Raw genomic sequence first — 27,770 nt, forward strand, 5'->3', positions numbered from 1 at the left:
TACTGTATAAATGTATAAATGTAAATGTATTTTGGTTGATTTAGTGATGCTAAATATTAACATTTGTATATCTTTACTTTCATTTATTTTCTGAAAATGACGTATTTGTTACTAATTATTCTAACTTAAAAAAAAAAATCTAACTTGAATTAATAAATTACAGAAATCATTTATTTCACAATAAATCATGCAAGGTCATCGATCTGTCTGCACTTTTTCAGAACACACAAAAAATATGTTTTAAAATGTATTTTTACATTTTGCAATCTATAGCACATATTCTTCCGGAATTCACAGAGAACAAAAATCAGGTTTATGTTATAAAACAACATTATGTGTCAAATGTAGAAATATTTCATGCTGTAAACTTATAAAGGTGTTTAGTTTTCTGTGAAATGTGAGAAGAAACACCTTATTACTAGTTCTTGTTTCTGTGCATTTTACACATTTAATAAACACTATATTAATTAGGCATATTCATATGTTATTGATTTCCCTTCAGCTTAACAGCCTCCTTGTCTTTTAGGTTGTTGAATGGGCTCTGTTCCTGAACAAGATACTTTTTACATTTTCAAAGGCCTTTACAGTAGTGCAACTTCAAAAAAATAAAATACAAAATAGATAAAAATCCAGGCGCTCTGGCGCAAAGTGTGAGATCTCAGTGGACTGATGGCCACAGTATTAGAGAGGGACTCACGGGTGGCATGAACCCACAGGAACACCTGTAGATCTCTTCATTAGCCTTATGATGTCCAGCAGCATTACAGTGCATATCAGAGAAGATCACAGCAGACCCTCTCCAGCAGCGCTGGAGCCACAAAAGCACTGTTATTAGGAAAGCTGCACTTTTAGGGGGGCTAAAAGCTCTAGTTAGTTACTTCTGAGAAAGTACATTTTTACAGTGGCTCAGAGACATCAGCACTGGAGTATTACATCCTAAACACAGTTGTTTTATGGCCACAATTATGCTGCTACAATTTCAAATTGTTCTTGTTCTGTGTGTAGTAAGTCGTCATATGTTTTGAATTTTGTCTGAGCTCGTTCGAAAATATCCACTCGGATCACTGAAAAGATGGGACATATTTGGTAGCATCTGGGCCGTTTTCCAAGATAAAGGCTCGAGTTTGTTTTGAACGTGTGTGTTTAATGGAAATCAATAGTAACAAACATACAAAACAAGACAATTAAGTGTTTGACATTGATTTCCAGCGTGCATATTAGTTCAGGAAGTGTTCCTAAGCTTTGTTTGTGAAACACTAGGAGTTTTTGCAGGGTTGCAAAATGATTTTTCATTTGTTTATCAAAAAGTAAGCTTTAACTAAAGTCTCGCTTTATCCATGCTTGCCGTTCCGCCGTGCACCAACACCAACAACTTTGGAGACTTGAAAAAAAAACAAGCTTGCTGCTACCAGCTCTCGCCTACCGGTGGACAGAAAACAAACCCAGGAGTGGAGCAACCTAACTTGCTGTCCTGGCTTGCATAAATGTAGCCAACCCCGATGCACATTTATCTCCGTCAGTTGTCTCTGGACTCAATTGAAGAAATCTACAATTTATAAGTGCGTTCAGGAATGTGAAAACGTTCCAAAATCAACGATCAGATCAATTTGTCTTGCCATAACCAATGCAATTGTAAATCTTACTTTAATTTGCATGACTTGGAGGTAGAAGTATGTGAGATGACTTATGGAGGCAGCAGGCACTGAGTGTTTGACATAAGTAGGGTATTGACACAGTAAAGATAATATTTGTTCTGCATAATACCAGTAGACCTTAATAATTACTCTGGTTGTTTTTATTACAAGTAGTTTTACTGCAGCTAAGGCTCCATAAAGTTGCCTTTCTCTCCAAAGAAATCAAACTCGATGTTCTAATCAGACTACCATTTGTGTTTTCAGATTAAGATCACATGTGCACTAAATAATCGATTGCACTTTCTTGAAGGTGAGCTCTTTTGTGCAAGCAGTTTGAGAATGTATTTTATCTTCCATGCATTGTGCGTTGGCATTTTAATGCATGCACAGCAATGCGCCAACATTATCTCAACTGATTCCAAGAAAATTCATTATTTCAGGGTGATATGTAAATCCATGCCACGTAGTGTTGTGGTTAGAGTTAGGCAGCTGCTTGCTACCTGATAAATCCGGCACCTCCAGCTGCTTGTACCTGATCCCTGCGTGTTGTTTTACAGTGCTGTGCAGCTCCATCGCACATCGCTTTGCCTCTGCAACCACTCTTAGCTCAGATGAAGCAGACTGGCTTTAACCCTAACAAAAACAGCGCTTCACAATCCATCCAAGTCCTCTCGCCACATCTGTTCTCCACACGAGTTTGCACAGAGTCTGAATTCCAGGTCTGCTGCAATCCAAAAGCTCCACATCTGACACTTATACTAGGAGTGCATGAAACCCAGACAGCAAACTGTGAAGTATCTAACTCTGACGAAAGGCAAGAGAGAAATCATCATAGTTTACCCTGGCAGAAGTGTGCCAGCTTTATAACCCCTATAAGAGATACCACCATGTCCTCCGCACCCACTGACACCAGAAAATAAACACTTAGAGCTACAGCCCACTTCACGACGTGAAAATTGATTCCCCTGAGCTTTTACCCCTCTCTGGGCTTCATCCATTAAATCCATTTGGACGTGCAGCACAAACAGGATTTGCGGGTATTTTGTCAGGCTTTTTGCTTTGTGCAAATTAATTTAAACAAACTTGATTTAATGAATGGATTCTCTAAAACATTTTAATGTGTGGAAAATACACAGTAAGCATTTGTTTTATAATGTAGATGGAATTAAATACTCCAAACCCCCTAAAAGATGCTTTTACGATTTTATAAAATGTTCTAATCTAACATAAAAATAGATTGTGTCATCTGCACTGCTTCTTTGATTGCTATACCCTTCTTCATTTAAAATTAGGGATGCATTTGGCTCCTGTACTCTTATTCGTACTCGTTAAAATGCCCCGATACTAAACGCCGATACCACACGGCATGTGATAAGTGCCATATTCAGACAAATAAACTATGATAACAGGAAGCAGTATAGAGTTATTAGAGATTAAGGTTGTCTATACAGAATATCTATGCATTGAATGTAATGTTAAACATTCAGTATTGAGGCCTGTATAGCTGACGTGCACAACCTGATAAAGCACGCTCGCTGAGTGGATTGAGCGCGCAGCAGTGGAGTTGCGCGAACTTGTCGAGTGAATATACATTTCATGACTGTAAAGTTTGTAGTTCGGTCGGATATGTCAAAAACAAGTATGTAAAACAGAGCACAAGTTACTTAACGGTAGGGAGGGAGAAAGACATAGAGAGAGAGAGAGAGAGAGACAGTGTGTCGTGTGATCTTTGATTTTCACTCACTTAGCACACGCATTCGGATTAAAACTAATCATAAAAAAGGCAATTTATAGGGGCATTCACTATAAACATAATTTATTTTCAACCTTAGGAATAGATGACTTTCTGGCGAAAGTGAATCTAGCAGCCTGTGTTTAATGCGCTAGGCAATAGAGCTGGGCGATATATCAAACACGATGATAACGCGCATCTAGTCAGTAAATCTGGTTCCGTGATTAAATCCATATCATCATCACCTGCTTTCAATTGGAGCGGCATTTAATAGACAGAGCCGTAGATCACAGACAAGCTATACGATATTTAGTGCAATATTGCAGATGAATAGCCTTCGATAATGAACGTGATATTGAGTAGCTTATCAGTGAACCACTACTCTGTCTATTAAATGCCACTCCATCTGAAAGCAGGTGATAGTGATTTACAGCTAATCAAGGAGCCAGCATTACAGGCGAAATGCACGTGACAATCACATGCAATTTTTTACTAGTGGGTGCAGGACACTATAGTTAATTTATGGAAGTGAGGATAGCAATATAAAGTACTATGACAAATTATACCCAACATTTCTTCAAACACTGAACTACCAGTAAAACTGATTTAAATTTGGGACCAAAAATTATTCAGACCAAGTCTGGGGAAAAAATTGAAGTTCAGGTTTGCATGAAACTGGATGACAGCATGCCCAGGAGACAACAGGCAGTTATTAAGGCTAAGGGTTGCCTGACTAAGTACTGATAGTTGTGTTAATACTGTCATACTAACAGCTGTCTGAATCATTTTTAGTTGATTGTAATCCACGACATACCTTTCTATCAAAGTTATCTAACATTATCAACATGAATTTGTTCTGACACAGTTTAACTATGAGTTCTTCTCATGTTTTATTACCATCTTCTAAACTATAGAGAATAAACTGTGATAATCTGAAATGTTGAAGGTGTCTGAATACATTTTGGTTTGACTGAATCTGTTTAATAAATTTAACAGTTAAAAAAGTTAACCAGGTAACATTATACATACTCATTTGGTTTCTGTACCCAATAATCTAAACATTTACAAATGCAAAAAAATATCGGTATCGGTATCGGTTCTTGGTATCGGCAAGCAACAAAAATAAAAGTATCGGTATCGGGCGAGTACTGGTGCATCCCTATTTAAAATAAAATATATAGTTAAGACTTTGATTATGACTGCCTAAATAATGAATTATTTTTACATTAGTTCAATTTTTTTCTGAAAATCAAATCAAATAATCAACTCTAGACACATTCCTACTAGTATTAATGCATTCAGTGAAACAGTGCCTCATGTCCAGCATTTTTTTTTATAGCATTCTGGTGTCACTTAGCACATTTACATATGTAAAGAGACATAACACAATCACTGGTTGTTGTGACAATTCATTTTTAGAATGTACTTATAAAGATGCCAATTCTCTTTCTTTTTACATGTTTTTTTCAGATGTTTTTGTTCTGGAAGCATTTTGTCTTATTCATTTTCTGCATCTCAGTAAGTTCTTCAGTAAAGCGTTTCAACAAGCCATGAACCAAACCAGCCAGCTCTGAGATGAATCACAACATCACTAACTCTGTTTTGAAGAAAGTCTTGAAGAAAGTAAGGAGAGTGACATCATTTGCAGTGCTTCATGCGAGTGAGCAGTGACTGATGAGCTCTTTTGTTGTGATTTCATTTTTTTGGGTTTTGATGCTCAGATAAAGATTATAGGTTTAGCATGTTATATTATTATAATATTTATTATGCTTTAGCACAGTCAGCACCACTAATTTACATTAATTTAACAGCAGATCCACACTGTCAGTTTTCCATTTCCTGTCCTATATTTGAGTGGTAAAAAGTTGGCAACCTTAGACAGAGCGGAGTGCAAATGATGACTGCAGACATTCTGAAATTAATTTCATCCAATGCCATGAATTACTTCAATCTTACTTTCACACGTTAGTGCAAATAATAAGTGGATCAAATAACAGATGAGCTCCCTCAGTGACAGGCTCGGTTGGTTAACAGAATGAAAAAATGAGTGTGTTCTCAGAGGAAATATGTTGACTACACAGATTCACAGAGGAATGTGACATTAATTCATTCTCACATTTTGCAAGGTTATAATCTGGCCAGAGGACACTGAGAGAACATTAATTTTTTGGTACACTTTATCTATTTTTTCATTGAAGATGCAAGACAATCAGAAATGCTCATTTCAAATCAGCATTTCATTTTCTCTGCCTGCCCGAGGCAGTAATTGCAGCATTGGAACAATCCTATTTTTCTGTGCTTATAATTTTATTTTATTACTTAGGCTTTTACTTTGGGGTCTGTTTGAGGAATATAATCTGTGAAAGCATTTACTTTATTTCAGCTTATACAAAAGTGGGTGCAGAGTTCATGCACAAGATGGTGAGTTTATCACAGCAAGACCAGCTGAACCATAAAGCAACTGCAAGATGCAAAGTAACATGTTTCTACTTCTGAAATGCTTTTCACTGGGCTTCTGAGGACATGATGACAGTCCGTCGTGAGTTAAAAAAAACCACAGAGAAGACATGCTTTCAGAATGTCTCGCCACTGTGATGAATAATTTGTCAACTAGAGTCTCTCATGGAGTGTTTCTTTGCTCTGGATCTTCGTATACATACACTCCATCATATTTATACAGTTCAGTGTCCCTGCAGTCAGTGGCTGTGTTTCTAAGCTCATTCAGCTTCTAAAAGCTGCATTTGTTGGGCATTATGTTATTGATCCTCCAAAAATTATGATTCAGATTTGGTTAGTGACTGAAGGGACTGAGCTATGATGCCCAGAAATGCTGTATACTAAGTGAATGCTTGAATAGGACACTTTGTTGTAATTTTTTTGCCCCAAATTCCATTTTATATTTTTCCTAAATTACATTTAGTTTTTTTCCCCAAAATCAGGGTGTTTTTTTTTTTTTTGTGTGTGGACTATGGTGAGTAAATGTTACATTTAATTTTAGTAGTAGTAATAATAATAATAATAATAATAATAATAATAATAATAATAATAATAATAATAATAATAAAAACATGTCTAATTAATTGAAATAGTGAAACTTATGCATTTTAACAAAAATGTATAAAATGTAAAAAAAAAAAAAAAAAAAAAAAAATTAGGTCCCTATTAAATAAATTCGGGTTTTTTTGTTTCCAAATTGGCTTACTCTTTACATTTTCTGGATTCCATTTTAATGGCTTAATTTTTTACATTTTTTAAAAGTTTTTAATTTTTATAATCAGTCAGCTGAATAAAGTGAATCAAATCTAATCAATTAAAACTTAAAAAAAAAAAAAATAATAATAGAGCCCACTGAAATGTTTTATTTTTTTTTCAGAATTTATGATTGAAAACAAATATGAAAAGCACGATTACATCTTACATAATTACATCTTTTTAAATTGTTATCATTATGAAAATCCTTAGATTTTTTTTAGAGTGTTGCACAGCAGAGGTTTAAAGATAAAATTACAAAATTTATTATTACTCACTTAAATTTTTATTATTATTATTGTAATTAGTATTACTTTAAGAATTTTATTCTACTGTATAGCAATGTACAATATTTCTGTTACAATATCAAGTTTAACCAAACATTAATTTTGACTCCAAAATCATCCAATATTTGTCAAATTCCATGATATTTCATGTTATGCAGTACAATAAATTATATTTTTCCACAATTCCGTCACAGGGCCCTACTTGAATACTTTAAAAGTGCCTACAGCGAGAAAAACAATGCTATTAGTTATAACAATTCAAATATAGCTTAGATTCCCGCGTATGTGGTCTAGGTAGGAAGCATTTGAAATGAAGCCAGAGTTTGTGTTTTTAATAATCTTGAGGCCTGCAGTGGAGTGTGTGGTCAGTGACGGTGGTTTGCGTGAAGGAAACGCTACACAGTATGGGAGTCCTTGGACTCTGCTCTCAGCCTCTGACACATCAAGGAACCCAGACGGGCGGTAATTGGTCATAAAATACCAGGAGGTGTTAAGATTGTGAAACCTTGACATCCATATTGAATTAGACATGGTGACTATAGTATATTGTTCTCTGAGAAACGACTTGATTTTGGTGCCAGGCAGGGCTATTTACAAGCCACTCTAGAAAGCAGTATCTGTGAAATCACCAGTGTTACTGGATGGTTTACCAAGACTACGTACATGCTGAATGTCTGATAAAGTCTTTTAAGGCAGAGATTTGTGCCCTATATGGACTTCAAAGTTGCATTTAATCACAGGATGAAGAAATTACCCTGTTGACTGGAAAGTTCAGCTGTGGGCTGTGTATAGCGTCTGCAATGCTGGAGAGAACTGATTGCTAGCTACTGTGTGCTTTTGACAGGCCATTTGTGTACTGCACTGTATTCATTTCCCATGAACATATTGTTCTTGTTATAGCATATGCTGTCAGGGGATGTTTTAAATATTTTATATCTATTTATAATAAATCGTATTATGTTGGTTTATTATTATCTGTATTATATATTTGCCATACAATAATGATTAATATTTCAAGTTGTTGTTGTTAAATCGGAATATGCATTTTTATTTCCCATCAACGTGAATATCTTTATTAAAAACAACTCTGGCTCGAAAATGAAGAGGATTTAACACACAGCGTTTAAACCCTGACCGTGTGATCAGGACCCTAATGTAAAGCATCACCCTGAATGGGTTTATTCTGCTAAATAATTATAATAAATATTCAATAATTAGACATGCAATACTGATTTGAGTTGAAATATTTTAATAATTCTTTAAACTCAATGCTTCTGAAAATAAAAATTTCCTCACAAACAACTTTGAGAAAAAAAGTTCAGACAAGAAGGATATTTAAGGCACATATAATATAACAATATACAGTTGTATTACTAATTAAAAATGTCAACAAATGTTTATATAGTCAATAGATGGGAATTGGGTATCAAGGTCTGCAATGTAAAAGTGGCCATTGAGATCTGGGTCTATTTTTTACGAGAAAAATATCTAAATTTTGCTCTTAATTTGATCTCACTAGCTTTCAGAAGAGAAATTAAGATGGTCTCGTGTCAGGTCCATTTTTTTTCTCTTTTTCTGCCATTCAAAGAACTGGCGGTCACTGCTCAGTAATTGCTGCATGGAGTGGTTTAATATCTAAAGAGTGACCGCATACTGAGTGTTTTTTGAGTGCAGTTTAAGTTGTACCTGCTATTGTGGGAAATTCACCTCCCATCATTTACTTCCCATTACAGCACTCAAAACTATTGACCGACTTCAAAAAGATTCCATAATAATCAAGGAGACACATGTACTGTATACAGGGAAAGGACGATAAATCAATGCACCGCTGATCGATTCAGAGATTTTCAGAATTTATTATTTGACGTCTATTACCAGAATCAGAATCAGAATGAGCTTTATTGCCAGGTATGAATTTGTTTTCGTGATAAAGTGTACAAAACAGTTGTTCTAGCAGTAAGACAACACTTCTCGAATATTAGCAATATTCAAGACGCTTTTCTAACACCTAAGTCACCACAAGCCAGCTATTAACAGCAAAGTCCTCCAGTTTCATTTTACAGTAAATACAGTCTGTCTTAAGACTTCAATTACAGACTGCAAAAAGATGAGATAATAATCAAGGAGACACATGTCTGTGTCTTAACAAAACATTGATTCTTATTCAGTATGTAAAAAATAAACACGCTTTTTAATTTACGTGCTTTCATAAACACTAAATACTAAATAAACATTATTATTATTATTATTATTATAATGGACCTTTAAAGTGCACCTATCATGGAATTTTGAAATTTACCTTTCATGTAGTGTGTAACATAGATCTAAGTGAACAAAAACATCCTGCAAAGTTTGAAATATGACAGTGCACCGTATATAAAGTTATTGTCTTTCAAAAGTAAGAGTCGACTCGGAGTCATTTTTATGAATCGTTAGAAGACCGAAGCTTTTTCTCTGACTAGATGACGTCAACTTGTCAAGTTATTTGAATACGATACGCCCACTTATTGCGCTCCAAGACGGCAGTCAGTGAAAACTAGAAAACATCAAAGGGCGACGAGACGCTGTGTTCTGAAGTGCGACTCAAAAGCAAACTTTTTTCATCTGCCCAAGGATGAGCATTTGAAGACTAAGTGGCTACAATTCATATATACAACTGTACCACAGAAGTATAGTCCGAACCTTGTGCTTTGTTCACGCCATTTTGAAGACGATTGTTTTACCAACTTAAATGCAATCAAACTTGGATTAGCGATCCGGCTGATATTGAAGGAAGGTTCCGTTCCAAGTGTATTTGCAACATCTTCCTCCTCCGTATCACAACCTGTAAGTGTTATTAATAATTGTTGCTTTTATGTTTTATGTAGCATGCTTAATAATTGTTTGGTTTGTTGTGTAAGCACCGTTTAGCTTCTAGGTCTTCAATGACAATTGTATTGAGATATGTGAATTGTTTGTCGTTGTTTTCAGAGTTTTCTTTAAGAATAGAGTCATACCTCGTAGTAACAATGTTACTGGGTTTTTTTTTTTTTTTTTGGTAAAAACGTTATGTTTATGCATCGAGTTAACGCAAACAAAGACTGATTGTGCTTTTACAATATGAACTCTGGGCTATACTCGCTAACGTCACGTAAAGGCGGGGTTTTGAAAAGTGAATCACTAAACAAATCATTTGAGAATCGCTGTCAAAACAGGTAAAAATAAATGCATATTATAAGAAAACTAAAGTCTTTTTTGTCATTGCATGCATGCAATACTGTTGTTGGGGACTTCTAAAACAATATTTGGAACATTTTAAATGCCATATTAGGTGCTCTTTAATACTGAAGTTGTGGCATCAAATTGTAAGCAATTAGTAATTTTCGAAGCAAAAGTTGAGAAATCATGAGTTTTAAGGTTGAAAAATTTAAATATAAAATAACTCGCCTTAATCTGAACAAAACCAATGACAAATGAATAGCCCTAAAATACAGTCCAGAGAATCAGCAAATGCAAGGGTTTAAAAGAGTAGATGCCCCAGATCATAATTAAACACAAAATTAGCATTTAAATGAAATGGGAAATTCCTCGGAGCATTGCACAGCCTCAGGCATGACGATGAGCCTCATTTGAAAAAGAGAGTCTTTCTCTGCACTCGTTTCTCTCTCCTTTACTCGCAGAGCGCTGTACAGAGAGAGCCTCAGGTGTTGGAGACCCTCCTCACATCTGGGAGACGGTCTCCAGCGTTAATTCAATCTGTCGGCTGGAGAGGGCTGACTCAGCGAGGCCTGGTTTATTGAGATGGAGGAAAGTTTGAAAGGCCCTCTCAGTTTTCAGAGGGTGGCTGAGTCAGATGCCTCAAATTTAAAAGATCCTTCAATTTTAAACCAGGAGATTGAGTTTACCTGAGAGGAGCTGTGTATCTCATACGTGAAAGAATGAATGACGCTCTGATTAGTGTCTTGTACTATTGGAAAAACGGGTGCTGATATTGAACAATATAATAAAAGATTGTTTTTGAAAGGCTAATTGCAGCCTTGTGAAAGTACGGTGAACAGTAATAATGTGAAATATTATTACAATTTAAAATAATTGTTTCCTATTTGGATTTATTTTTAAATGTAATTTATTCCTGTGATGCACAGCTGTATTTTCGGCATCATTTCTCCAGTCTTCAGTGTCACATGATCCTTCAGAAATCATTCTGATATGCTGATTTCCTGCTCAAGAAACATTTCTTACTTTGAAAGCTGTTGAAAACAGTCATGCTGCTTCATATTTTGGTGGAAACAGTGATACATAAATATATACACTATTTGTATATACTGACTTCAAGTCTATTTATGGATAAACATTGGTGCATTAAAAAACAATCTTAATTTATTAAAATGAAATGACTTGCGCTGCCTTTAAAAATAACTTTCCCTTTAGACTGATGTAGTGAAACTCGATGTTTCATGATCCTGTCATTTCCTGATGGATAAAACTGAGTCATTTTTTTCTTTGTGGAATATCCTGTTTCACTGGAGAAAAAGGAGTGGAAAGGTCCTGTTTCATATTGACTTTATAACATGCAGCCATGCCTTTTGTAGCATAAAATATGATTAATTCTTCAGTTTATTCTAGCCAAGAACCGCCCACATAGACCTGAAGAGGCCATCTAAACACTTCATTTCAGCACAAATCCCAAATTTGACAGTTGTAAAAATATGCAGGTGCTCTCAAAGATACCTTGTTTGACGAACAAAGAAGTTCCCATTGTCATAATTTTTCTCCTTCAAATTATTGCAAACTTTTTTTTTTTTTTTTGCTATTATTAAAGCTCTCAAAAGACTATTGGCATTCGCACATTTAAACCTGCCACATAAGAACCAATGATGTTTGACGTCAAACCTGCTTTGACTTATTGTAACAAGCCCAGTTTACACAGGCACAACTGAGAAACGAGAGCTACTGCAAAAAGAATGTTTTTCAGCAAGTAACAACTTGAATTTTTTTATGTTACTCTCACAAAGACAAAATGGCACAAGGCTGTCTAAAAATCAACATTTGCTCAACGAAACTAGCATTTTTCACCAGCTTTTAATATCGAAATATGCCATGTCTGTGGCACGCTGTCTGAAACTGGGACTGCTTCCACTAATGTAACTTGAGCCGGATAAAAGCAGAAAGAAGGAAAGTTTCACAACCACAGTGATCCTGCATATCTATACAGATATGACATTGATCACTGCAAAAAAGTATTAATATTCTTTGTCCGGTATCATCTAACAGCAGCAAAGACACCTCCACATCTTACATTCTGTGCATCCTGTGCATCCTCTGCATGTCCTTAGTGGAAGTGTCTACTTGAAGGTTAAAAACAGGTAATATTTTAATTAAACTGCGATATGTGCAGTTGTTTTTCTGAACTGACTATATCAAAGTTTGCTTCTAAAGAAGCTGAATTATAAATACTGAGTTTTTTCTTCTTCTTTTTTTACATTTTTCTCTGTACTTGCATGCCACTCTAGACTAGATTAGAAAGCCCCTTGTGGACCAAACACATTTTGTAGCTTTCAGATTTCATAAGCATCTGGTTAATTTAATTCACTCTCATTTTAAATGGCTTTTGAAGACACTTGCAAGCAAATAAAAACCGAAAAGGACTCTCAGTTAGAACAAAACGTGTCTGTGTTTTTTGATTTTGGCGTATGTTTGGCAAGTGTTGTGCTAAAACTAATGGCTTTTGGCAAGCTGGTTCAGTTGCTGTTAGCTTCAGTCATTTCTTCTTGTCTATCTATGTTTATTAGATTATGCCAGAACTCATGTCTTTATCACCTCTTTATGTAGCATTAGATGTTATATTTATAAAAGTTATATTTATAGATAGGGGTGTAATGGTACACAGAAGTCATGGTTCGGTACGTACCTCGCTTTTGGGGTCACAGTTTGATATCAGTTTAGTTGATTAAGATTGTATAATTTTTAAGATTTAAAGCAAAAACAGAATGATCTGACTTCAGATTTGTGATATTATGCTACATAAGTCACCTGCACAAAACTAAAATCAGACGCACTAAATGAAAATGCAGATTTATTCTCTAACAGCAGGTGGCGCTTATGGAACAGCAGTGATATAGAGTTTCCTTGGATTCCACTGTAAACAAAGCAGCTGCACTTATAAACACTACTTTAATATGCATTATATGAAGTTAAGAGGAAATGCAAATGCAAAAGACATTTTTGAAGACAGTTCTTCTCTGAGATACATTCATATAAACCCCTACATACCTCTAAAACAATTACAAAATTGTTGCAGACAATAAATATCTCATACCCCTGGGTGTGTGTGCAGTCATTTAAACTTAAATTAAATTACATTTATGCATTTAACAGACACTTTTATCCAAAGTGAAATTTTTACCTATCATGTGTTCCCGGGAAATTGAAGCCCCAACCTTGCGCTAGCTTGCTTGCTAAAGCAATGCTGTACCAGTTGAGCTACAGGAACATAAACTTGACAGTGATGATCGGGTGTCGTTCTGGTTGTCTGTGTGTATATGAATTAGTGGCTTGTGTTTGCATGTTCTGGCGATTGTAAAACACAGACTGGCCACTAACCAGGAGAGTCATGTCTGGAGGTGTAAGATCCATGTTGGTGAGCTCATGCAGGAATTCTCCTCTCAGGCAGAGCTGATGATGATGAGAATCCCACCAGTACAGCCATGTCTACTGTAAACCTTTACCAGACCCCCGTATGTGTGTGTGTGTGTGTGTGTGTGTCATGTGGGCATGCTTCCCAACTGCAGATCTGCTGTTATTGTGCCAGCATGGATTTATACGTCTTCGCTTGTGCCGAACGCAGACACTTATTGAAGTTACAAATCTCCTTGCTTCAGATATGAAAGAAAACAAGAGACGATACATTTGACATGGAGCTCTCTCCAGCAGTATGAATCAAACCTTTCATAAATGCCACTGGAACTTGAGTGAAGTCTAAAGAGTTTATAGTTATGATCCACAAATGGTATTCTCAACCTAGTAAATGTTCATGTTCATGAAAACTAACTATATTTCTGTTGTTATTTATCTTCTCACCCTCATGCCACTTCAAACCTGTATGTCTTTCTTCTGTAATATTATGGAGAGATCCCAAACTGAACTGCACTTCTATTAGTGAAAGCACAAAGGTCACCTTTGATCACATGTGCCTTGATAACCAATCACATCATAGACCTAACGTCATTTAACTTCTGTTATCGTCAGTCAATCAGTGTTGTGGGTACCATAGAAATGAATAAGAAGTGCTGTAAATGGGATCATATTTGTTTCAAAATTGTCTGTACCTTCTCTCATAAAACAGCTATTTATTGGGTGTAAACTCTAAAACAAAAGATCAATCGCAACAAATTTGTAATGGAAAAAGATATATATATATATATATATACATTTAAGATATATGTAGTCTATTTGAATTGCATATACAATTTCCAACCAGCTGGAAACCATTGAACAATTGACAATTTTGAGGTTGAATACATTCTGGCAAAAAAAATTCAGACATTCTTAGCTGAACAATCCCTTTAAATGAGATTATATTGTTCCTTCTGCCACATGAGAATGCAGGAAAAAGGCTATATTCATTTTCAAGAGATTATGTGTCATCAGAAAGTACAATATAGTACAGTAGGTGACCTAATTTACCTTGACCATGCAAAGTAAAACGTGGTTTTAAACACGGCAATTAAGGTTTTTATGTAAACCTTGAATTTATAGTTTGGCGCACCGGGTGTTGAGTTCATAGCAGACCTCAGGTTACTGATAACTTGTTAACTCTGAGTTCTCTATAGTAAATATAAATTATTTTATCTCTTTTTCAGTGAATTCTTTGTAAAGTTATTTTTCAAATCCTTATGTACTAGATCTGTAAATAACACACATTAAAATGAATTGGTCAAAAGGTCTAGGAATTATGCATTATTTTTGTTTCTCTGTTTAGCCCCGGAAAAGCATTTACTTTTCTAGCACGTTCTTGCTTTCATATAAACAGGCTTCTGAGCTCATATGTCATTTACCCTCCTCTGTGACACCTGACATTCAATAACAGCTGTAAAAAAAATTCTGCCACATTACAGCCGGTCTCTCACATTGATCCCGGGGTTAATAGATAACACAAATCATCCACTGATATATTTAGGCTGACCCGATTTTATTGAGTAGGTTCTTTTGAGAAAACTACAACAGCAAATCATGGCAACAGCCTGTGTGAAATGAACTGGTGATTCATGAGTTAGAAACAGATGCTGTGTCCTGACCGTAACCTCTGTTTCTCCTCATTTTGCAGGGTCGCTCCGCATCTACGGGTACATGAATCTGAGTTCCAGCGGCCAGATGCCTGAGATGGAAGAAGTAGATACCAATGAGAGGTTAGAGCACCGTCATCTGTCTGTTCCTTTAGCATTTTTTAGATGACCTGTAAGCCCAAGATGGTTTATATATAGACCTGGTTCATGCATAAATCAATGAAAAGTCTTTTGACCCTGGCTGAGGCCTTTGTAAGAATTCAGTTGCTTGGTGCAACATTGATATACCACGCATATGTTCACCTCAGTGGCCTCCTTTTTTGAAATGTCATTGTTGTAAATGCACTGCTTACCTCAGATTTCTGGGGAAGCTACCTCAAGCATTGGGGGACTTGAAGGTCTTCAGAGGATTTGGGCCAGTTTGCTCAGCAGGACAGAGGAAATATGGTTTTCCTATGTTGGCATCAGCATTCTCTCTTCCGGTATCTGCTTACAAACCTTCAGTATCTTGTAACAACACTGGAGTCTCACAACACTATGACATTTATAAATAGTACTGAGTATGTGTGCATCATTGCTCAGCATCCAGTGGTCTTCATGTTGTTATCAGTGAAATGTTACGGTGCTGTTATGTTTATGCCTTACGCTCAGAGTGCTGAGTAAAGGTGTAATGGTTCTAATAATAACAGATAATTTATGAATGTGAGCTGACTTTTATGTACCACAGTTACTTCTGGTCCTCAAATCTGATTGCTAAGAGGTGTTTCCAGCCCTGCGATATTTTGTTTTACCATTTGTATCACTCTTCTTGAGGCATTTCTCACAGCAACTGTCATGTCGGACAACCAAACTCTTTTTTTTTGTTTTTTTTTTGAGGAGAGAATGTAGTTATTAAAACTTCGAATATGACACCTATTTTAAAATGTGCTTAGCCGTTTTCGAGGATGTGAGCTCCAGGGCGAAAATCCCCTTATCAGATGAAAGGATAGTACAACAAAGATATCGCTTTCCTCAGCAGACATTCAAACTAATGTTTTATTGTGAAGATGAGACGGATGAAATGAATAATGAATGCTGTATCAGATGCAGGTAATTACACTCAATCTCTCATAAGCTTTCAATGAAACAATTAATTGTTACTAATTCTAAAGTGACGTTTTCAAATTAGCAACAAAGGCTTGGGCTCAGCTGTTAAACTGTCAATTTGAGATTTGAGTCTGTGGCAAAAGGAAGTAGTTCTGCATTCAGAATGATTTTTTTTAAAATACACTCAACTGCAGTTGTGCTATATGGCTGTATATCAGGATGCATCTATATCTCTCTGTATCAGCATGGCTGTGATAACCTCAGTGGTGTCAAAAGTATTGGCATTCATTACTCAAGTAGAAGTATAGATACTAGGGTTTAAAAAGACTTTTGTAGAAGTTGAAGTATCAACTCAAGCTTTTTACTCAAGTAAAAGTGTAAAAGTACTGGTTTAAAAAACTACTTAAAGTATAAAAGTAAAAGTAATGTAAGGAAAAAAAATGCCATTAAGAACAAAAGCTTGGGCTTTGCCACAAGGGCCTATTGTGCACTACCCCACCTCCTCAAAAAAATTTTTTTCTAAATGCCATAATGTTATATTAAAATGTTCATGTTGAAAAATTTGGAGGGCACTAGGCTACCTGTTTCAGCCACATATAAGCCCATTGAAAATGAACTCATTTTAGTACAATGCAAATACATTAAAGAGCTAGAGATATGATGACTAGTTGCCAATAAGTATTGTTATGGTTCAAAAAGTCAAACTTCAGAGGCATGTCATCAATAACCTTGAATGGAATGTAAATGTACATCCAAGCTTAGCTGCAGGACTCTGTGAGGGCAATGGACAAGAACATTGGTGCAGGCTAAGAAACAATTACTCTTGTGTGGTTGACTATTTACAATAAACATTATAGTGCTGTCAAAATGAATGATTAATCTAAGTGATTATTCAAAAACTAAAAATGAAAAATAACTCATAATCCTGATACCTTCTTGATTGATAGCTTCTTGTATTCGGTACATACGTCTGCTATGTCCAGTGTTCGGAGGGTAACGAGTTACAAAGTTGATATAGAGCTTCACAGTCCCACCCACAGCCCGAGAGAGCTCTGGTGCCGGAAGTAAATTTCCCATTCATTTCTCCCATTCACTTTCGGAAAAATCCGTATCTAAAGAGTTTTAGAGCATGTGTGAGGATAACCAGCTACGGCTGAACTCATAAGCATATAACATATCATTTCAAGTGAAAAAATTAAGACAAAATCCAAAAAAAGTCAAAGGTACAAGACTGTGTACATATTTTCATTTCAAGCGCAGGAACTACTCATCCCATAAACCACCGCGCCCCATTGAATTCGACTGAAGCCACAACTGCGAACGAGGCAACGAGCCTTTTGAGCGACATCCAAATCTGATGACGGCCGCTCGCGCGAACTTTTTCCTCCAGTGAATTTTATTTTATATAGTGAATGTGCAGTAATAGCAGTTCTTTCAGTATTAATCGTGTAAATAAATAGTGTTTTATATATGTATTGTGTATTGATTTTTATTTTATCATCGTGTATTTTATATTGTGTGCGTGTGTGAAAGTGGTTAACGATAACGCAATGGTGCAGTGCTTTGTATCTGACTGCAATCACTGCTCAGTTGTCAACACGTCGTTGTCATTACACAAATGTTCAGTAAATGCACAAAAAGGTATGTCTAGGCTAAATATTGTTTTGACAGTGGCATTATAAATTGCTTGATATGACTCATTTCATATGGAGGCTACAGTAGCCTAGCTAAAGTGGACGATAATGCTAACTAAAGATACCAACATCCCTGCAAAACTCTCAATGGCAGCCAAGGAGATCATGATTGCACTGATAAGTCTACCGTGCAAAAACGCAATACAGGTTTTTATTTTATTTTATTTTTTTATTAATGATCTTCAGTCTTCACGGACCTTCGAGGGGTTTAACCAGACGGTTATACGAGCTCCACCAATCAGATGCATCACTGTGGGATTGTGGGATTGTTCAGGATTGTGGGTAATGAAGTACTTAGCCAAGACATAGCGAATAAAAGGCATTTAGATCAAAACAAGGTTAGTGCCCCCATGATCTTTTTACGTTTATATGAGCATATACTGTTGCTTAGTACAGCCGTAGCTGGTTTTAAGTCTACCATGTATGGTTACGTTTTAATGGCTTATACCCCAAATGTCAATGCAGAAATTGCATTGAATTTTTACTTCCGGCACCAGCTGTGGGTGGGACTGTGATGCTCTATAGCCTAGATATCACAACATTGTCATTTGCGTCACTTATCGCAAACGATAATTTATTAAAACGTCTCACTACCCAACTACCTACAGTAGCTTAATTTGTGGAGGACGAAGAGAAAGCACCCATTTGGCAAATGAGCCAGTAGTGAGAAATAAATAATAACTTTTAAGTAGGGTCCAGTGCCTTTTCGATACTTTTAAAATGGTACTGGCACCTCAATGTGCCTGAACCGATACAAAAAAAAAAAAAAAAAACTACAAAAAAAACTATGGATAACATTAAAGAACATTACAAATATTTAAAATAAATCCATAGCTTTCACCTTGGATGCTCTCATTTCCCAAGTTGTGCTTCCCTTAATCTAAGGCTAATAAATGTATTTCACAATCTGGGTCATTATTTAATACAAAACCACACATAATGTTTCTACTGTATCTCTGTCACTCACTCTGATATTTAGTTAAGATGAGTGCTGTCTGTCACTGTCTTAAATCAGTTCTGTGAATTACTGTATGCTCATTCTTTATAAAGTAGCAACAATCTCGTTTTTAAAATACAGTACTGTGCAAAAGTCTTATGGAAAAGAAAGAATAGTGTTTTCACCCCAAAAAAGGGTTTTAAGCCAGTTATTTATATCTTTTGCTGCAATGTGTCAGTAGGACAGTAGTTTGCCATTAATTTTAATAATAATCTAGTGCGATTTTGAATGCACAAGCAGTTTGACGATGGCAAAATGAATGTTTGGAATTGTAAACTGATATTTTATACTGACAGTGACACTCCACAGCAAAATATATAAATAACTGGCCGAACACCATTCTTTTAAGTGAAAATACTGCCTAAGACTTTTGCACAGTAGTGTATGTACGTATGATTAAATGAAGTATATTTAATTAAGTGTAAGGAAACAGCTGTTTCGTGATTAGCGGTGACAAGCGAAAACTTTACACTAGATGAGAAACCGACTGATCGTGACCTTTTGTAAACTGTATTTATGACAAAGAACTTCACAGATACAGATATTCTAACAATCTATCGGTAAACACACACCTTGTGTCCTCTGTCTCTGTTTGAGCTCGCGCTGCTCCACCGTGGTCGGCGGATTGAAGAGCGCGCTGAAAGACGGGAGGAGACCGGACTGACGCCGGTTTCATTAGAAATTTAAGCGGACTGACTCTGAGGCGATCGGATACTACTGGTTCCAACCTACTTTTAAGAAATATATTTTTTGATAAACGAACCCAAAACTGTCTATGCAGTGTGATGTGACTTGTGTCATGTGCAGGTGTGATGGATCGCGTATGGACCAATAGGGTGTCGGAATGGTATATGTTTATACTTCTCATCCAACCTCAATCAAATTCACTCCATCCTGATGGCGCGATTTATCTGGATAAGTTTTCTTTTCTTTCTCTCTCTCTGAACGATAACAATCCGGTATGAAATAGCAGTAACGAAGCTATTTTTTTAAATGTAAGGAGTAGAAAGTACAGATACTTGCGTGAAAATGTAAGGAGTAGAAGTAAAAAGTCGGCTGAAAAATAATTACTCAAGTAAAGTATAGATACCCCAAATTTCTACTTAAGTACAGTAACGAAGTATTTGTACTTCGTTACTTGACACCTCTGGATAACCTACAGCATTATACTGTTGATTGACTGTTTTGTTAGTATCACGTTTTTTAAATTCCACTACTGGATTTGAAATGTGAAAAAAAAAATAAAGGGAGATTCATTTTTATCTCACAATCCAAATGAAAGCATGGTAAAGCAAGACAAGTTCTGGTGGTGATCCAGCTCTCTGAGTTCTAGCATGTCTAACAAAAAGCTGTCAAATCCCCCGTTGAGGAAACACAACACCGCAGTCCGAGTGTGTGATCATCACTGCACCCACAGAGTAACACTTCATCATGGAGTACGCATTGTCCCTCCAAACATTTTCATTCAAACTGGCAAACATTGCTTATATCACCTTGTGCTCAATATCACAACAAACCTCATGGCAATATCCCCCTTCTTTCAGAAGCTTATCTGCAGAATGTCCCTCTCTCTGGGGAAGGCCATATTCCTTATCCCTCTGTCATTGTGTACACCACTCTGGATCACCACTTTTCTTGAAGAATCTCTTTAGAGTGTCTTTGAAGTGTTTATGCTGTAAAAGGCACTTTGGCATACTTAGGTGTGGAATTCTTTGATGTTGTGTTTTGAGACTATTATTGTGTGGGAACGTTAATCAGAGCAGGTATAAATTTAGAATGAATAATTGGTACCACTGCAGAATTAAATTTAAAGATAATTTTATCATAAGAGGTCTGTCATTGTGAGAGGTAACTCCCAGCATGGAAGAAGATTCAGTTGAAGTTTTTTTTATTGGTTGTTTCAGTATATTTGAAGCAGTTTTATTTCCCAGGGTTGATTTTATCAAATAACTTTTTTTTTTTTTTTTTTTTAATGTGAATTATCTTTCGTCTTATATGCAGGTCACTCTGGACACTTTGGAGATTTGTTTCAAATATATTTATTTATTTATTTACTTAGTTAGTTAGTTACAACAGCATTTATTTATTACTTACTTTTTGTTGTTATTTTACCTTTCTCCCAGACCTTTTTTTCTCTTAATTACACTGTATAAAAACATTTAATAATTTTTACAAATCATTTTTGGCAGCTGTGGTTGCCAGAATTTTGTTTTGTAAAAAATACAGAAAAACTGTAAACACATTTTCACATTTTCAGAACAAACCAGAATATAAACCAGTAAATTCAACAACGCACACTAAAATCTGTTTTGTACCTTCAAAATATACTAACACATTCAATATTCATTAAACAACAGAAGATAACTGATAACCAAAAACATGATTATTTAACCAAAATACAAAATACTATGAAATGTGTACTGTCACGCAAGGAATTCAGGGAATATCAGTTTACATATTTTGACTTTTCTTACTTCTAAGAATTGTACAATTAACAGCATTTTACTGTATAATTTCTTGAAATGTCTGGCTAGATCTTTTAAAGTTTTTCCCTGTATATAGAATATTTTCTACAATATTTTACCATTAAAATTTAACTCATTTTTTGTAGTGTATGGTTTTGAACAAATTAGCTATCTCACAGTTGTGGCATACATACTGTAATGATTGACAGTTTCTCTTCATGATAGTTTAATCAAAATGTAATTTGTTTTATGACATGTAATTTTATATGTGGAGAAAAATGGCAGAAATGACAGAATTCCTCTGCAATGCAAGTATTGTCCACTGTTGTTTAAAAAAGACAAATTAAATAATGTAATGACCGCATGGTATTATTTTCTAAATGACCACATGCACAGCCCAAAGAAGAGGATGCTCTTCCTTCCTTTCTTTGCTTGAACATGTTCAGACATGCTATTTAAGAGATGCCATCTCCGTAACTCAACCTGCAAATTACCCTGCTGTTGTGAACTTTGCTGTTGAAGCGAACTGTGAACTGCCGCGACGGGTTTTTGATATAAATGAACTCACTCCCTCTTAATGAGATGCAGTCGAGAGAAGTCATGCACAATTTATGCCTCTGCCACGTAAACCTTATTGTTCAATACAATACAACTTCACTATTTGTTGCATGAGACTAGCCTTGGTTAATAAATGATCTCTAAAGGTGCATGGTCTCTTCTGTAATATGTACATTTCTGTGTTAGCCGAGGCAGAAAGACCAGAAAGCATCTCCTCAGTGTGACCGGGCACTTGTCCAGTGTCTTGGAGGGGTCAGAGCGAGGCCTCAGGGGACGGGGAAACCCAGCGCTGCTTAAACAGGGGTCCTGCTCTCTTGGATTATCTACTGGATCTGCTGGCAGCGATAAATCTAGATAGGCACGTATCCACCTCGCCCTGGAGATTTCCAGCTGAAATAATGATAGCATGGTCAGAAAGAAACAGCAGTGGGTCTTCGATGCTGTTTTTGGAGGAACGATGTAGTTTAGTTTATCAAAAGATAAGTTGTTCCAACACTTTATAGTCTCAGGCAACATGTTGATTAATGGAGGCCTCTCTGTTAAAATGAGTCTTAACATTTTCTGTTCGCCTATGGTGTGAGGGTGTTTTGGGTGCTTTCCAGGGCTTTGCTAAGTGATTTCTAGGATGTTTCCAAGTGGTTGCTTCCTGGCTCAAGTCAAAAGACCTGGTTTAAAGATGATTATTCTAATCATCACATACAGTTTTGTTCTATCTTTAATGTACTGTAATTGTTCCCAGCTAAGTGAGGACATTTATATTTCTTCTTCAAGATGGGCCAATGAAACAAACTGCATGTCTTTTCTAAAAACGTTTTTAAGAAGTCAAAGTATGTGGTTTTTCTTAATCACAGATATATCCGGTGGGAAACGAAGTAAACCGAGTTAATAGAATAGCAAACAAAGTTAACAAATAACTAGCAAAATATTTTTCTCAGTTTTTTAACTAGCGTTACACGCACGCACACACACGCACACACACATTTTTACTCAGCATGACAAGGAGAACGGCCCAATATGTCTGCAGCAGTACATCAATCTATAGGCTTTTGCACAGATAGTCCATTTACTTATTCAAATGAGTCTAACATGTGTCAAAATGGAGAGAAAATCTGAGATTTGACATGTTTTAAAACATCTCATCATGGGTAACGGTTTCTGACAGCCCCCCAAATACGTTCAGAGTTGACGACATGACATCTGCAAATGTCTTTAAATTACCCAGAAATATGAAACTTACAAGCCCTAAATGATCCGCATTTGAGTCCATGCCAGTCATCCTTTGGAGATCCGCACTCGTTTACATTCAGCCCAAAAGACACTTTTGTCCTCACGGATGGAAGTCACATGCGCCCTTACAAAAGGCACGATTGACACGTAGCCCGACCCATTCCCAGGTGCAAGTTATTTACAGATTTCCCATTTAATTACTGTCAGTCCACAGAACGGGAAGAAAAAAATAAAAATAAATGATGATTTATAATAATCACGGAAACACGTTTCCCAATCCAAGACTATTGGATGAGATCGAAGCGATTCAATTCCATTGAGATGCCGTATTCATTCAGCGATGTGGAGTGTTCATCTGCAAATGGAATTGGGGAAATTATATCACACCTTGAGTGCATGGAAAGCAAGCCTCCGTATTTGCACTAAAGTATGCTCGTCGTCTCGTGTGTATTTTCTCATTCACTTGAAATACTTCGCCTAAGGAATTCAGCAAGTAGCACAGTGCTGCAGTGAAACCAGCCTGATGTAAATCATGTGATCAACAACCTTGAAGAGACTGAATTTAAACCCTTTAAAACACTTTGCTCTATTATTATATAGGATCAGTCTACAGTGATTTACTATACGTCAAGAGTATTTCAATTTCCTCTCACTCCCGGTGCTGAAGGTCATGTGCATTGTGTGTGTGGCCTTTCATATGATTCTATTTGCAATGGCCGAATGAGGTCGGAAATTAACTGACCTGTGGATTATATCTAATGCATGGTCACTTTCAACGCTAAGGCCACGGATGATTTGTTCAGCATGGTCACTGCTGATTTGTCTCATGATTTTGCTGGGTGTCTCCCCACTTATTGGTCTTGGAGAGAACAGAGGCAATTGTTAAATAGGAAATAAGAATAAGCAAAGGCCACGGCTAGCAGGGTATGATTTATTGGGGTGGCATGTCAGAATAAATGAAAAGATGTTTTCCAAAGTTCGCTTATGGCAAAGTTTGCAAGGTGAAGGAAAATTTCCCTGGCTTTCTGAGTTGGGAACATGTCAATGAAAGAATCATGGAAAAATGTCAACTGGTGTGGGCCATAATTTCACACTATCACCCGGGTTCGACTGACGTCAGAGTTTGGTTCGTTTGGATGATGTGAATCACACCCGAGAACCGTACCCGAGTCCGTTTAAAAAGGGTGGTCTGGGCTACGTGATCTCATGTGATCTTTGGTGTGGTTCGCTGCTGATCTGAACACAATTGTACCAAATCGCGGTAGTGAAGTACTGTTAATTACGTGTTATTTTATTAAAAAAAATGTGTGTTTGTGTGTGTGTTACACTCATTTTACTGATGAGTGTGATTGACGCGCTGCAAACAGAGAGCTTTATATCTCATTTCTGATTATCTTTAGCATTCTTCAGATCATTTGCAGTACATTCGTAAGACAGACGTCAGTGGCGTTTTGTACCGAAGCTTTGTAAACAAAACGAACGGTTCAAAAATGTAGTGCAGAGACCAATGATATGCTTATGGCGCCTTCTCCTGCGCCGTTGTTACTATGCAATGGGGTAAACAGCTGCTGGCTTCATGACGCAAGCTAACTGCAGTTCAGACCCAAATAAAATAATATGAATGCAGTCCATCAGGGGCAGGGGAAGGGGCGAGCAATCGAAATTGGGTTCGGACCAGGCAAGCAAACCAAGTGTGAAAGCACTCTTAGTTAGCTTTGTCAGTTTTAACTGTACACTTTAGCCTTTTGTGTACTCTAGATGAAAAATAGCGATATGGCTTGCCAAACACACTACTCATTTATCTGTTTTATGAGGTGTCAGGTATTTGACAAAACTACATGTTCCATCATTCTCTGTAGCAGCATGACGCAATAGTTTGGTTCTGGATGTAAAATACGTAAGGTGACCATGCATTTTCTTTTTTGTGGACATATTCTGCTCAGGATTTCTTTCCTAAAGTGTCCGGGTTTTGGCCTTGTTTATCTATTGACATTCTCTCTTCTGCACTCATGCATTAAATGTATGTGCATTTGCATTGCTTTGACCATTTTCTGTAGATCCCGCCTTTGTACGCCTCAATTGGTCGAGACATGTTGTGAGCTCTGAGGTTGTTTGTATATGCTTTTTTTTTTTTTTACTCATGTGGAATTTGTGGTGAAAAACTACATTACCCATGATTCTTTACAGAAAATTCTACCAGAGTTGCATTGAGCAAAGCATGCCAAAAGAGCACTTTAGCTCCAATCACTCCCAATAAAGTAACACAAATTATTTAATCAAATCAGTCTCACTCTCATATGCTTATGCTTATATGCATATTTATTTCTAGTTCTTTCTAACTTTAAGCCTTTAAGTGCACAAGTCTTTAACTTTAAGTCTTGTACCTTAGTTTATTTTTGTCCAATTTTCAAAGTTTGTAATGTTGTGATTCTCCTAAAATACTTTTACATAAATATTGCTGTGGGAAAAATACTTCAAGAACCAAGGCTGTTGGAAATTTTATCAGGCACTGTTGTATTCAATACATTAAAATTAAGCAGTTTATGATTTTAAAGCCATTTGATCAGAACCCATGTTGAAAAGTCATTTATTATTCACACCATAACTAGCGAGTATTTGTGGATATCTGAAAGTTAGTTTGCTATAGAAATTCACAGATTCTGATCTTATTAAGATTTATTAGGAGAATTTGCTTTGCTGTTACACATTTAGATATGCAAATGGCTGCTTCTGCGAGGGTCAATTGTTCATTGATCTTCACACCGTGCACTTTGTGCCTTTAATCAGCATATTTGTCCTTCACGAGTGTTGCTGTGAAATCAGAACACGCTAATGCCTGTTTCTAATGAAAACGAAGGGCCTTAGTTCAAGTTTAGATTGTCAGCGCTTCGACTCTTGGACGCTTTCCCAGCAACTGAGGACAAATTTCCTTCCAACCTTCATATCACTAGCAACTGAATAACAACAGGTAGGGCTGAATACGTGACATGCCAGACAACATGAACACTCGAAACATTACTGGGCTTTCAGAGACCTGCTTTTTTTCACAAGCAGCCTTTCTCCTTTTTTGGCGGATAATAGATTTTTTGAAGAAATAATACACAAGGCTGCATAACTTCACTTTCTGCCGTTAAAAGTCTCTGTATATAATAAATAAAACAGAGATTGCAGCAAAAAAAAAATTACTTCCTCTTTTCTGGCTGCCTCGATATTTTAAACATGTTTTATTTTACCGGGGAAAGTAATAGTTTGTTAAAATAGTAGTGTTTATGAATTGTACAATTATATAATAAATAGTTTCTTACATAATAAATAGATTGAAGAGTACTTGAATTTAACTTGATCTTCTGCCATTGTTCACAGGAAAAAGCATGTTTTCACTTAGAGTTCAGTCTCAAGTCTTTAGCTCTCACACTAAAAAGGAAACATAGGACTCGAGTACCATTTGACTTAATTACATGACGTCATATTACAGACAGACCATAGTCAAAGTCCCTCCAGTGATTCACAGCAGATGTAAGTCTGTCTTCTGCTATAGTAAAATCAAGAGTTCATGTCACACCTTTAACCGTTAGACCTAATAATATATTATGTACTGTACTACTGTATGTCTAGTGATATATTTTATATTTTATATATTATTTATATATATTATAGTGTTTATTAATGTTTTTAATTATTAAAATAATTTTGAATTTAATTTTAATTTTAGTGTTTTTAGTAATGATGTTCTTTTGTCATTTTTATTAATTTGTTTTGTTTAAAAAAAATCTATATTTCTATTTCTTTATTTGTTATTTCTGGTTTAGTTTTATTAGTATACTTCACAATTACTTCGTAGTTTGTACTAAAACTTATATATATAAATAAAAAGTGTATAAATCACTTTAAGTTTTTCACTTAATATTTATCTTATATTTTATTTAATCTTTATTGAAAACGATTTGTAATAGTTTTAGTTTTAGTTGTTGTGAACAATAGCAACACTGATGTTTACTTCATGCATACTTTAAAAGTTAGGAAAGCCAAAACTATCTTGCTTTCTGAGAATTAGCAAAACATCTCTTTCAGTTCAACATTGTGTGTTAAAGATAGATGAGATTGTGAGTAAAATATAAATTAGATGAAATACTTCACGTGAAAAAAAACAACAACAATATTATATATATAATTTTTGACATTATTAATGAAATTAAGTTTTCAGTTTGTCATAACTTGCTTAAATAGATTCATGATAGATGTCATAGATTTATATCAAGGCCCCTTTCACATATAAAATATGCACTTGTGACACAAAAGCTGCTAATTCATTTAAATGAGTAATTAGAAAGCATTCCATCATGAAATGTGGTGTTTTGCATCGAACACCAACCAAAGGGAAGAGACAGCGTGTACCTAATGACCTAAGGTCAGCTCGCTGAGTGCTTTGATTGAGCCGCTGTGTTCTGATTGCAACCTCAGTTCAATTACATACTCGAGGTCAAAGGTTTCACCGGTCATTACACACACACACACACACACATACACCCACACACACACACACATATACACACACACACACACACAACATGCATAAT

At 36.0% G+C, this 27,770-nt stretch overlaps 1 protein-coding gene across 4 annotated transcripts in view; it reads left to right on the top strand.

Moving 5' to 3' along the window:
* LOC128027344 (5-hydroxytryptamine receptor 4-like) overlaps positions 1 to 27,770 on the top strand; it is a 110,554-nt gene that overhangs the window by 16,787 nt on the left and 65,997 nt on the right. For all 4 annotated transcript variants that reach the window (XM_052614885.1, XM_052614886.1, XM_052614883.1 and 1 more), the window contains exon 2: positions 15,208 to 15,289. In XM_052614885.1, the coding sequence (XP_052470845.1) occupies positions 15,208 to 15,289 (82 nt within the window). The remainder of the gene's footprint in view (positions 1 to 15,207; positions 15,290 to 27,770) is intronic.

This window comes from Carassius gibelio, chromosome A14 (assembly GCF_023724105.1).
Source record: "Carassius gibelio isolate Cgi1373 ecotype wild population from Czech Republic chromosome A14, carGib1.2-hapl.c, whole genome shotgun sequence".
In the NCBI taxonomy this organism is placed as follows: domain Eukaryota; kingdom Metazoa; phylum Chordata; class Actinopteri; order Cypriniformes; family Cyprinidae; genus Carassius; species Carassius gibelio.